At 26.7% G+C, this 12,599-nt stretch overlaps 1 protein-coding gene across 1 annotated transcript; it reads right to left on the reverse strand.

Moving 5' to 3' along the window:
* Positions 1-390: 390 nt before the first annotated feature.
* On the reverse strand, positions 391-5,731 carry LOC114389663 (salicylate carboxymethyltransferase-like). Its single transcript, XM_028350389.1, has 4 exons — positions 5,573-5,731; positions 4,690-5,094; positions 1,666-1,920; positions 391-938 (listed from the first exon to the last, which is right to left on the reverse strand). Exons 1-4 carry the CDS (start codon positions 5,645-5,647, stop codon positions 582-584), a joined length of 1,092 nt encoding a protein of 363 aa, XP_028206190.1. The 5' UTR covers positions 5,648-5,731; the 3' UTR covers positions 391-581.
* Positions 5,732-12,599: the final 6,868 nt, after the last annotated feature.

Here is a 12,599-nt window from a genome sequence, read left to right on the forward strand (position 1 = left end):
GAGGGAATAAAGTGATTACATCTAACTTTTATACGAGCTAACAAATTAATAACAAAGGATTAAGGCTTAATTTAAATTGGGAGTATAGTATTTAATATTGGAGGGGAGAATCTTCTATTGTTTCTTGGTACTTTATTGATACAATAGAACCACATCATGCCTATATATAGCTAGGTATCACTTCACCGCCTTATACATGACGAGTTATTAAAGTTTTTTAAACTACTTTCCTTTACTTTTTATATACTTCGTTAATTGATAAAATCTTGGTTAGTGATAAAATTAAAGCAACTAAAGTAAATTAAAGAGAACTTAAACTTTTATCGAGTTTAATCAATGTGTGGCGAGTAACAACATAAATGAAATACTCCGTATAATAGACGAATCACGTATCGTAATTTCACGTAATAAAATATTTTATAACAGAATGGAGAAAATATATAAAAGAAAGCTCTACTACCAAAGGTACAACAGAATACTCGTAGTTATAATTTGCTAGAAAAAGAAGAACAAATCAAGCAAACAGTCACAATAATTACAACGACAAACCTTTTGAGAAACTTTAGATGCAAACTTCTTGCTTATGGTTTTCTAGTCAATAATATGGTAACATTGATGAACTTAGTTTTCTCCTTGGACATACGATCAGCCAAGATTTCTTGGTAACGGCTGAAAAGCTCATCAATGATAGCTTCACCAAAGTGGCTAACCAGCATAGATTCTGCCACAGCCCTCATGCTCTGTGTCAAATTGTATCCGCTTTCAGATTCAAAGTCAAGAACACTCCATTCATCCCAAGCGCTCCAGTGCACTACAGACACCTCTAAACAATTAATGGCAAATGAACCTTCTTTAAGAACTTCCAATTTCACTTCAGATGGGGATGGAGTGTAGAAAGGGATGTTAAAAGTATCCAATTGCTCTTCCTTTATTATTCCCTGCAGCAAATAGCAAAAAGATTCATATCCATGCATCTTTTAATTTGCTAAATTTATTGATAATTATACGTTTCAACAGATAATTAATGTGCATTGTATTTAAAGCTTGTTTAAATCCAAACAGTTGGAAGAGTTAAGGGCACCAACCGGTTTCCTATGATAATTGACATGAAAAAAAAGGATAAAATAACAAAGTTCTGATTCACTCCCTAAACTATAAAAATTATGATAATTATGTTTGTTGTTGCAAGTATTGTGAAATCAATTTTTCATTATATTATAATATTTAATGATAAATTTAACATTAAATTATAAAGCTCAAAATCAACTTGTCAATAAGGTTTTTGACAAAACATAATTATCACATCCAGCGACTAAATAAAAAAATTTATTCTTTCAGGAGCTAAATTTTAAATTTACACATAAGAACAAATATAAATAATAAATAATAGATAATACTCCATTTGTCTTATAATAAGTGTCTTGCAAAAGAAAAAATAAATACCAAAATATGCGTTAGTATAACTTTTTAATATAATATTTTAATTATTTTTTTTTCTAATATCTCTAATGAGTATCACTTTAGCTTTTAAATATAATATGAAGAATAAAATTATATTTATAAAATTATTATTTTCTTTCATTTATTTATTAAATTTTCTGATTTGTATAAAAAAATTACAAAACTTATTATGGGATAAAGAAATAAATTATTCGGCATCTGTACCTGCAATACCATATCATTAAGAGCCGTAGCCATAATTTCCCAAATGTAGCAACCATCTTTGCTAGATGGATCATCACTTCTTCTTCCCATAATTGTCAAAATCATTCGACCTCCTTCAACTAGTTCCTCTGCACGACACTTGAGAAAAAGAGAGAAATCTCTTTGATATTGCTCATAGTAAGCTCTCACAACATTTGATGGGCTTGTTCTGCCTAGGTAAATATTGCTCTTATTGTTGTCTATACACTCGGGAACCTAATTAAATCAACAAACAATTAATTGTTATTTATATTCCATATTTTATTATATACTAACCTTTATATATCTCTATACCAACATAACATACTAATTATTAATATTTATCGATATATATATATATATATATATAAATTACAAATATTTTTATTTAAATTATTTATAAAATTCTTCAATTAGTTTACACTAATTTTTTTTTACTAATTTTATAATATTTAAAGTCGATGTTAATATTTTTTGAATAACTTAAAAATATTAAAATTAATTAAATAAGATTAAAAATATGAAACAAAATATTAACTAAAATAAATTATTATTTTAATCTCAAATGAATAATTTATATCTCATTAACCTTTTCTGTACGATGAGTTGTTATAAGTCTATAAACTTATCCTTTTTTTACAGATCGTATCATGATTTAAATCTATGACTTCATGCATTCTTTTAAAATTATATTCTACTTCTGAGAAGAAAAATTTACTAACTTTTAAGTTCTCTATAGGTATATTTCTCCATATATTTATATTGTGTGGTATACAATTACTAATAGATATTTTTATATACTTTATATATTCATGAGATAAAAATATTCATGAGTGTAATTATTTATATGTTACAATAATTCAATATAAATATGTATTTTTATAATTTATATTTACTAATATATTTATCTAAAGTTTTATCTCTTGTGATGTACCGAGACAAATATATACATTAAGTAACTTTTAAAAAATTATGGATGAAAACATAATATTTTGAAGACATTGTTTATTTTTGTAAGTTTTTTAAGATTCATATGGCTAAAATGAAAATGTAAGTAAGAATTTATGATCATTACAAATTTATATAAAAAATCATGTGAAATTTCTATCATTGGTGGATCTATAGTAATTTTATACATAGTAATATATATCTAAAACAATTTAAATATAAAGAGACATTGAAAGTTTAGATATAAAATTAACATTGGATTAGATTTAAACTCATTGAATAAAAAAAGATATTTACATTCTCAAAAAAGATGAATATCAAATTCAGTACATTGATTAGGTAAAAGTATCGAAAGAAAGAAAAGATATGTATATTCAAAAATAAAACTATCATAACAAGAAAATAAAAACCAATTAAAAGAACTAAAACAAATTACAGTCTATGTTTACTTTACATGAAAAGATAAAAAAAAATATAATTAATCTAGTTAAGGGAAAATTGAATTTGTTAATATATATATATATATATATATATATATATATATATATATATATATATATATATATATATATATATATATATATATATATATATTAGCTGGGTAAGAATACACTTTAATGCTATGTTTGGGTAAAGAGAGCAGTGGGAGGAAGGAAGTAGGGTAGAAAAAAGTAGAAGGGAAGAGAAAATGAGTAGAATTTTTATTTTTAAGGTGTTATTGAAAGCAGATCAGAAAATTGTTCTTTATTCATTTGGTTAGATAGAAAAGAGTAGAGAAAGAAAATGTTTTTTTTTTAATTTTTTTGTAAAGACATGTTTGCTACTTATATATATAATATGAAATAGTTTTAAAAAATATAATATAATATTTTTTAAAAAAAATAATAAAATATTATCAGACAAAAAAGCCAAAAAGTAACCTGCTTCCCACATATAAGTTTAAATAGGAAATAAGATTATTTTGTTTTATCTTAGTTCTAAAATAGAAGCACTGTATGAATAAAAAAGAAAAGAAAGTATTGAGCCAGGTTTATAAACAGGGCTAAAAACATAAATTTAACAATACTCTCTCCCTTATCAGTTTTCTCAGAAGAGGTTTTATTTCTAAGTGGGTTTCATATTTATTTTTCTCTCTTCCCTATTTTTTTTTCATCCAAACTATGTAAAATGACTTTTTCTCTTCAACTTCTTTTTTAGTATTTTCTCTTTTCTTAAAATTTATTGAACCAAACAATGGGTAAAGGAGAGAATATACTTATATTGAAATTACTATAATAATAAATTAGAGAAAAGTATAAAAAATATAATAAAATATTTAACTATATACACTCAATTTATATGACCAAGAATCCATTCATTTCAATGAAAAATCACTTTTTTGTGCTTAAAACTTGAAGAAAATCACTTGACTTTAGAAAATGTTCCCAAGTGAGTAGAAAATAGCTTTCTAGAAAACATTACAGTAAACTTTTCTAATTTTTTTTTTTTTTATGTTGTATGCATTTTGCGGTAAATTACTCTTAGACTTTCTTTTCCTTCCGCCTTTCTTTTAAACAATATCACAATGAAGAACGGCATAATGGGGTATACTGTCCACAACAGGAAACCTTTCCAAACATAAGTCAATAGGAAAAGGACAATACTGTTAAAGACTTGTCAATTTTTGCTTCTTAAATCTACATACTTTGAATATGGACATGGATACCAATATTGATATGTTTTTTAACCATATAGTAATTATGACTTTTGACTTTGGGTGTATTTTCATGGTATTTTTATAAGTTTTGGTTATTTAGGTTGATTATGAAATTAATTTTTTATCTGAGACTTAGTTATATTTAAAGTTTTTTTGTCAATTTTTAAAATTTTGTTTAGAAAAATGATCATGAAACTCAGGTTTTCTTATGCGAATTCAGTGTGTTGTAATTGAATGTCGATATGAATAATATGAATAGGTTAAACTCTCCTACAAAATACAAATGTCAATCGAACTAATATATATATATATATATATATATATATATATATATATATATATATATATATATATATACCTACCTTAGATAGCCATTGAAGGCTATAAGAGGAATGGATAAAATGCACACTTTGGTTTGAGAAAATCCTGCCATAGAAAGAACCTGGAGCACCAAAGAAGTAGCATGGACCAATCCCACTTTCCATTTCTTCACACAACTTCTGTTTGAAGCTGTCAAGGGACTTAAATATGTTGTTGAAGTCATTCCCAGGAAGATCGTTAAAAAAAACCTTGTATTCCGGAGATTTATGGTTCAATTCTAGGCAAAGCTTCTCCACAGTTTTGATGAAGTCTGACACGACAATTAAAGCATGTTGCCCAGAAGAGCAACCCAAATCTGCCATTGCCAACCTTCTGGGGAGTGTGCCGCAATAGAGGCTTTTTATGGCTTCTTCTCTTAAGGGCTTTGTCAAACAAATCAACTTTTGCTGTAAGTTATATCCAATGACACTGAATAATTAGTACCCATAAGTTGTACTTCATTTATAGGTGCGTGACATTTTCTTTCTTAATTCGTAAGAATTAATCAAAAACACAAATGCCAGTATAATTACTCTCGCATGTCATGGTAGTTATCGTCATTTATAAAACAGTAATCATCATTTTCATCACTAAATATGTATCAATTTTCTTATTTAAATTTTTAAAAAAATTATTTTAGATTAATGTGATTATCAATTTACCCTTAAAGATATTTTTTTAAAATTTTCTTCAACTTAGGAACTAATGTCCCAACACCTTTTAGATTTAGGACTAAGGTGACTTTTTTATAAATAAAAAAAATTGTCTTTCTCCCTATAAATTAAAGTGCAAACATATAACCAAGGATAAGAAAACAAAACCTTTTTTTATTGAGTAAAATGAACATGTACACAGAGCACGATGTTACGTTGTAATTAAGTATACCTGAACAAAGGAGTTGTTTGCATAGCTTGCGTCTCCAACGCCACCGTTCATGTGCAGTACCTTTGCTACTTCCATTATCCTTAATTTCCTTGGTTTTATTTCTACTTCACTCTTTCTCTGTTTTTTTTTTTTTTTTTTTTACTTTTGTGCTTCTATGCGTTTGATCGAACCTCATACCACACCTATATATATATAGATGTGCAAACCCTTTTTTAACAAGAAAAAGTTGTTTTCATATAACTTCACATAAATTAACATTTTTCGCGGCCACATATCCATCTTCAATTGCCCAAAAAATCTCATGTGAAGCTATTGATATTTGATCCAATAGTGGTTCCTTTACAAAGTAGTTCTCGTTGTCAATTATTGGCCACAATCAGAAAGGAATAAGAGCGTTCTCATTATGTAATGTGAATAACCAGTTTTAACTGAGTGTATTTTTTTAAAAAAGAAAATGGAGAAATATTAGGAGAAAAAAAAGATAAATTAAAATAAAATCTTTGAAGATATTAAAAAAAGGAAATTAGAGAGAATTTTAAATTTTTTTTTTTGAAGATTTGAAAAAAGACAAGAAACCACAATGAGAACCTAAAAAGAAATATTTTTTTAAGATTTGAAAAAAAAAATCTATTTTGCTATGTAAAAATTGACATAAAATAGCACAAGTCCACAGTTAGATACAGTGCTACGTACGTGCCATAAAAAATACACTCGAGACAAAAAAAGGAGGCTTATGTTCAGAGAGGCTGTGAGCTTTTTTTTTTCATTGTCATTGTATTATAGTTATTTCATTAATTTTACATAAATTATTCTTATTTTTCAATTAGCTTATTATCTATAAAAAAAATTATCTTGCTATCTGACTTTTTAAAAATTTTATTTTTTTACCTGTTGTTCATTTTCATCGGTTAACTGATAATGTGATAAATTAATAAAATATCATATCATAAATAAAATAATGATATGATAAACTAATTGAGTGTCACTTCATTATTTAAGGAATTTAGAATAACATCGGATAATAAAAATAAAATTTGAAAAATATTAGATAGTAAAATAAAAAAATGTTTTTTAAATACTAAAGTTGATATAAAAAAGAATATATTACAAATATAAAAAATATATTTAAGTTATTTTAATTTAAAAATTACGTTATTTTTTTCTTTATTTTTTTATATTTCATAACCTTTTTATGTTTTGTTTATATGTCATTAATTTTTTTTTATTATCATGTGTCAATAATGCAATGCAACTCATCATTTCAAATTCAAGGGTTTCACGTCACTGTAACTTTTCCTTTTCACCATTTTATTTACTTTGTTTCTTTTCCTTGCTTTTCTTCCATATTATGTATTTTGATCTTAATATTTCTTGAATAATAAAATAGGAAAGATTATGACGTTCGGTGATGAACATGGAGCTTGCGTTTTTTTCTTTCTCTCTTGCTCGTTTTTTGTGACATTAATTAAATAACAATTCTACCTTTAATTTTATATATCTAAATTATAAGGATCATAGAATAGCTATCTTGTTATCATTTTTTGTTATGGGATGAGGTTTTAGTCAGCAGAAGGATCACAGCGCCTCACATCATCAAATTAATACATGCAATGTCATGTACGTAACTAGCTAGGAAGGAATGTCCATAATCCAGTACATTTCCTTAACAAGGAAAGCTAATCAAATTAGCAAGCCATAAGCTATTTTGCTAACATAAACTTTGTATAGAGGAAAAAGTTTAACCAAAAGTTTCACGTTCCAGTCATGAATATGCAGTTGGATTAAATATCTGAAGGAAATTTGTATTGTTTACAATAATTTTATCCGACTCGAATATGATTATTCTTAGTAAAAAATACATTTAATCTACAAAAATTAAAAAAGAACATTACTTTCTTTTTCTAAAAAAATCATCCCAATAATGACGATGACTATCTTTAGCCATATTCAAATTATAAGGGTTGAACAACGAAACCTAAAGTATAACGTAATCAAACAAACAAATTGTTGATAGAAAGTGAAACACTTGTTGGTATGGAGCTTATCAGTAAAACCTTAACATTATGATTCAATTTTGAAGAAAATTAAAGATGCTATAGGGAAGGCAATATTGTCGCTGATGCCTGATGGCCTAGCTAATCATGGTCATAGTCTTTCATTGGGCTTGCATCTTTTTTCCTACCCTGTTATAACAAAATTAATTTTGAATATAATTAATTTAACATAATTGATTATTGTAGAATTGATTTTGATAAAAGTAAAGATTACTTTTACTTACTTTAATCTTATCATAATTTTTTTACATTATACTTAATTTTATCATCATTTTAAAACTTATCCAAACACATATTGATAATGGATGTTACACGTGGTTTGGGTGGGAGGGGGGCAACTATCAATATTGTACAGTGGCTTGGACACAACTTTTGCTTAAGTTATTTCATTATTAGTAATATTTTCCTTTTGATTTTAAGAGAAAAAAATTGTTGTGGTCTAATATGGTGGACATAAGTAAATAATGTTGGAGAGTGATATTTTTATTATTTTAATAAATAAATTAATTATATTTGAAATATAAAATTGATGGCATTGTAAAAGTATTAACAATTTATTATTTTTTATCATTATAAAAATATAAAAAAATAAAATTTATTTATACATTCACTTATATAAATATATTGTTATGAGACCCTACACCCTAGGGTTAGATGCTTATTTATGACCAAACATTTAGTTTTAAAAAATAACGCATCTCATAAAGCAAGTAGGAACCAAACCCATAACAAATGGTACGACAGCTTATAGCAACTAGCAAGCCATTATATGATAACATTTGTTTTTTTTTTTTAATATACAAACAATTTATCCCATATCATTGATGATTCTTATTTGGAAAGATGACTGAGAGAAATTAAAAAAGAAAACAATCATTTAAAAGTGTTCCAAAGCCTTCATGGCGTGACTTCAGTCATACAAATCTAACACTACACAATGATTTTAGCATGAGTTTAATAATAAGATTTGATACGTGAATCATGTTTTAAGAAATTTTTTATTACTAATAAGTACTTGTAAATAATAATTTAACTCCAACTATTATCAGCTTCTAAAAGTATCTATAATATGTTTAAAATATTAAATTTTGAAGAAGCCATTTACAACAATTTTTTAAATAATTAAAATTATTAATTACGAATTTAATCGTTTAATATCAATTATTATCAGTTTCAAAATACATTTATAACTTTAAAAAAATTAATTTTAAGAACACATTTATAATAACTTTAAATAATTAAAATTAACAAATTTGAAACTACTAATAACAAAAAAAAACATTTATAACTTTTATTTAAAATTTTAAGAAAAAAATCAGAAATTTTTTTAATGATTAAATTAAGAAAAATGAGTTTAATTATTTAATGTCAACTATTTCAATAAAGCATTGATAATATCTTTTAAAAGTTTAAAATTTCAAAAAAAAATTATAACAACTTTTAATGAAATTAAAGTTACTATATTTTAATGTAATTATTTGGCTAAATTGCTTTTTTATCTCCCAATAATTCAAGTTATCCAATTTTGTTCTCTTTTTTCAGCAATTTTAATTTAGTGCCTAAACTTTTAAAATTTTGTTCAAATCTCAATTTAGCATTCGTTGATTGTTTAAGTTAATGGTTGACATAAACACAAAAAGAAGGTAAAAGATAGAACTTTTTCCTAACCTATAGTGTCTTAAAGCTTATAAGGAGAGATGAGAAAGGTAGCTAGACACTTTACCCATAAGAGTGAACTTTCCTTGACCCACCAACAACTTATATTACACGAGCACAAAACATCCCAAATCAAAATCCCAACTCAGGTTTTTAAATTCAAAATCTCTCTTCCTAACCAAACCATTGAAGAGAAAAAAAAAAAAAAAGGAAAGAGAAGACTCACCAATTAAGAATAGGCTAAAAATGTTTTTTTATCTTTATAAATATGAAAATATTTAAAATTCGTCTTTACAAAATTTTAGTATATTTTTTTGTCCTCACAAAATTGAAATGTATCATTTTTTGCCCGAACGTAGGTTCAGTAATCCGAACCTACAATGATGACTTTTAACATTGGTTATACATATAAACAATATAAATGTAACATTTTTTTATATTAATTATGCATGCAACCGATGTAAAATGTGGCATTTTTTACATCGATTGTGTATATAACTAATGTAAGAAAGCTATGCATGTAAGTTCGAATGTCTGAACCTTATTTTGAGACAAAAAAATAACACATTTTAATTTTGTAAGGACGAAAAATATGTTGAAAAATTTACAAGGATGAATTTTGAATATTTTTATATTTATGAGGACAAAAAAACATATTTTAATCTTACAAATAAAAGGGGCTTCCCACCTAATGGGAGAGGGGTAACTCTATCTTAAGAAGGAAGGGTCCACTACTTCAATCTTTAAAGAGAAGACAAAAGGAAATAGTGTGTTGGGGAGGGAGAAAGAGCTTTTAGATTTTTTTATCTTTGGGAAAGGTTTTAGGGTTCTCTAAAGATCCCCTCTTTCTATCCACACTCACTCACTCTTCTCAAGGCCCATAATAAAAGTCCAACACAACTTAACTCACTTCTCAAAAGAAAGATAAAACATCTATTTAATTTATATTTTTCAATAACATAATATAAATTTAATTTCTCTTGTGATTTAATTAGAATCACTATGCATTTAGAAAATTACAATGTTACATGATTTGAAAGGTGCATAGAAAATAATAATTCAAATTCAAAACAATATCAATAAATATATAGTAGAAAGAGAGGAAAAACTACTCCATCAACCACCAATTACAAAGAATTATAAAGTAAATTAAGGATTATATACTTTTTTTTTGTAAATTTAGGTGAAGAGACAAAATGAATTAATATTTTCAATTATCTAAGTGTAGTTTTCAATTTTATGTTGAAATTTGAAATTCAAACAACTTAAAAGAATGGGAATAGTGTTTTGATTATTAATAACACAACAATCGAGCTAGAAATCTCTTTCACGGTGATAAAAAATCACACAAATATTGGCATTGTGGCATTATTATTTTTGTAACTCATCTTCATCAAACTATTCTAGTAGTAAATACTCAAGTCCATGATCATTAACCTAAAAATCTTCATCATTAGTCACACCCTCCGACACCATCGTGTCTAAGGAACAAGTGTGAGAGATGTTCCTTTTTTTGCCAAAAAAGCTAAGAGGGGATGATTGAGGATTAATCATTTCTTGGTTAGTGTCCTACTTATTTCCACCTCTTATATATATGATAAGCTCATTGTCTTTTTTAGTTACAACACCCACATGCATATAGGTGAAAAAAATCCTAACACCACATCGACAAGATAAAAAAAAAAAAAGCAAACATTTCGGCATTATTAAAAAAAGGCACTTTTAAGTACCATTTCAAATCTTAATCAACAATAATTGACATTTTCATAATTTTCAGCCTACCAATTCAACTCTATTTGTCAACCAAATATTTCTATAATAAGTACCAATAGTTACATGTCATTTTGCAATTAAATCATGTATTTCAGAACATGAATTTTTTTTTACGCGAATCATATAAGCCAAGCTTGGAAGAAATATAACATTTCCTAAATATGAAGCAACAAAAATTTCTTCTAAGCATTATACAATCAAGGTTTTTAATTCAAAAATCATTATATCATAAAGTGCATCAAGCCACAAATGAATTGAAAGTGCACCAAACCCAAACATATATATTTAGACTCACAATGAGAACCAAAATTAAAAGTCCTCTAAATCACAACAAACTTAGATTAACAAAACCAATAGGGTCTTAAAATAGACCGTACTTAGACAAAACCAACACCAGAACATATAGATATAATAACACTAAATTCCAACAATAGACATTACATTCACACAAAATAGATGAAATCATGCTTGAGTGGTAAGTTAAAGAAATCACTTACTGTGAGAACTGAACACGATGACTGACAAAGAACATCAACTTTAGTGTGGTGGCACAAATTCATTGATAGAGAGAGAGAGAGAGACAAGATGAGATAATGAAAGAGAGAACAAAATAGAAGGAGTATGAGAAGCCACTTACCAATGTGATGGTGACAAGGTTGAGGTAGCTTGATACGAGAGGTTCGACAGTGGTGGCAACAACATGAATTGTGGTGTCTTGGTTGTGCTTTAGGTCACAACTATGATGGAGTAGAGAATTATAGAAATGATGGTTAGGGTTCATGGTGGCACTAGGGTCATGGTGGTGGTATGGGTTCGTGGTGGGTGGTTTAGGTTCATGTTGTTAGCATGTTCGTGATAGAGGCGAGGTGGTGAGGGGGGTTTGGTTCATGGTGACAACGAGGTGATGGTGGTTTGGATTCGTGGTAAAGGTGAGCTGGTGGTGGAGCCATGGGGTTGTGATGGTAGTATGGGTCAAGGTGGAGGTGATGTGGTCATAGAGGTTTTGGGTTTGTGGCAGTGACAATTATTTTAATTTATATAATACTAATACTACCGATATTAGAATAGACTAGTGTATATACCTATGTTAAAATCTATCAATTTAGCTTTCTCTTAAATCAATGTTTTGTGAGTCAACAACATAAATGAAATATAATAAGCATATAAGCCAATTATATATCATAATCTCACTAATATTTTTATTTCATGGAGAACATCTATACCAATAAATAAAGGAAAAATCCATTTTAAAATTGTTTTTTGTCTCCACTTTTACATAGACATCTTTGCCCCTTAATTATTCTAAAATTCCATATTATATCTTTAAGGTCCAACCACAATAACAAAGATACAAATTGAAAGAAAAATTAAGTAGAAATCCAAAAAAAAAAACACACATCACTTTTATATATAATTATCCATAACTACCATGATTTTTATTTTGAACTTTACAATCTCACGATCCATAGGTGACTTTCAATTTATCTCTTTTCTCTCATAATATTTTCTTTCTAAAAAATAATAAAAATTAGAAATTAAAACAA

The sequence above is a fragment of the Glycine soja genome, chromosome 16 (assembly GCF_004193775.1).
Source record: "Glycine soja cultivar W05 chromosome 16, ASM419377v2, whole genome shotgun sequence".
Classification (NCBI taxonomy): Eukaryota; Viridiplantae; Streptophyta; class Magnoliopsida; order Fabales; family Fabaceae; genus Glycine; species Glycine soja.

Bases quoted from the DNA above. Each gene is read 5' to 3' on its own strand.
- LOC114389663 (XM_028350389.1), bottom strand. From the start codon at position 5,647: ATGGAAGTAGCAAAGGTACTGCACATGAACGGTGGCGTTGGAGACGCA. The intron at 5,095-5,572 runs GTATACTTAATT...TATAACTTACAG, and splicing joins CAAACAACTCCTTTGTTCAG to CAAAAGTTGATTTGTTTGAC. The intron at 1,921-4,689 runs GTAGGTATATAT...TGATTTAATTAG, and splicing joins GCCTTCAATGGCTATCTAAG to GTTCCCGAGTGTATAGACAA.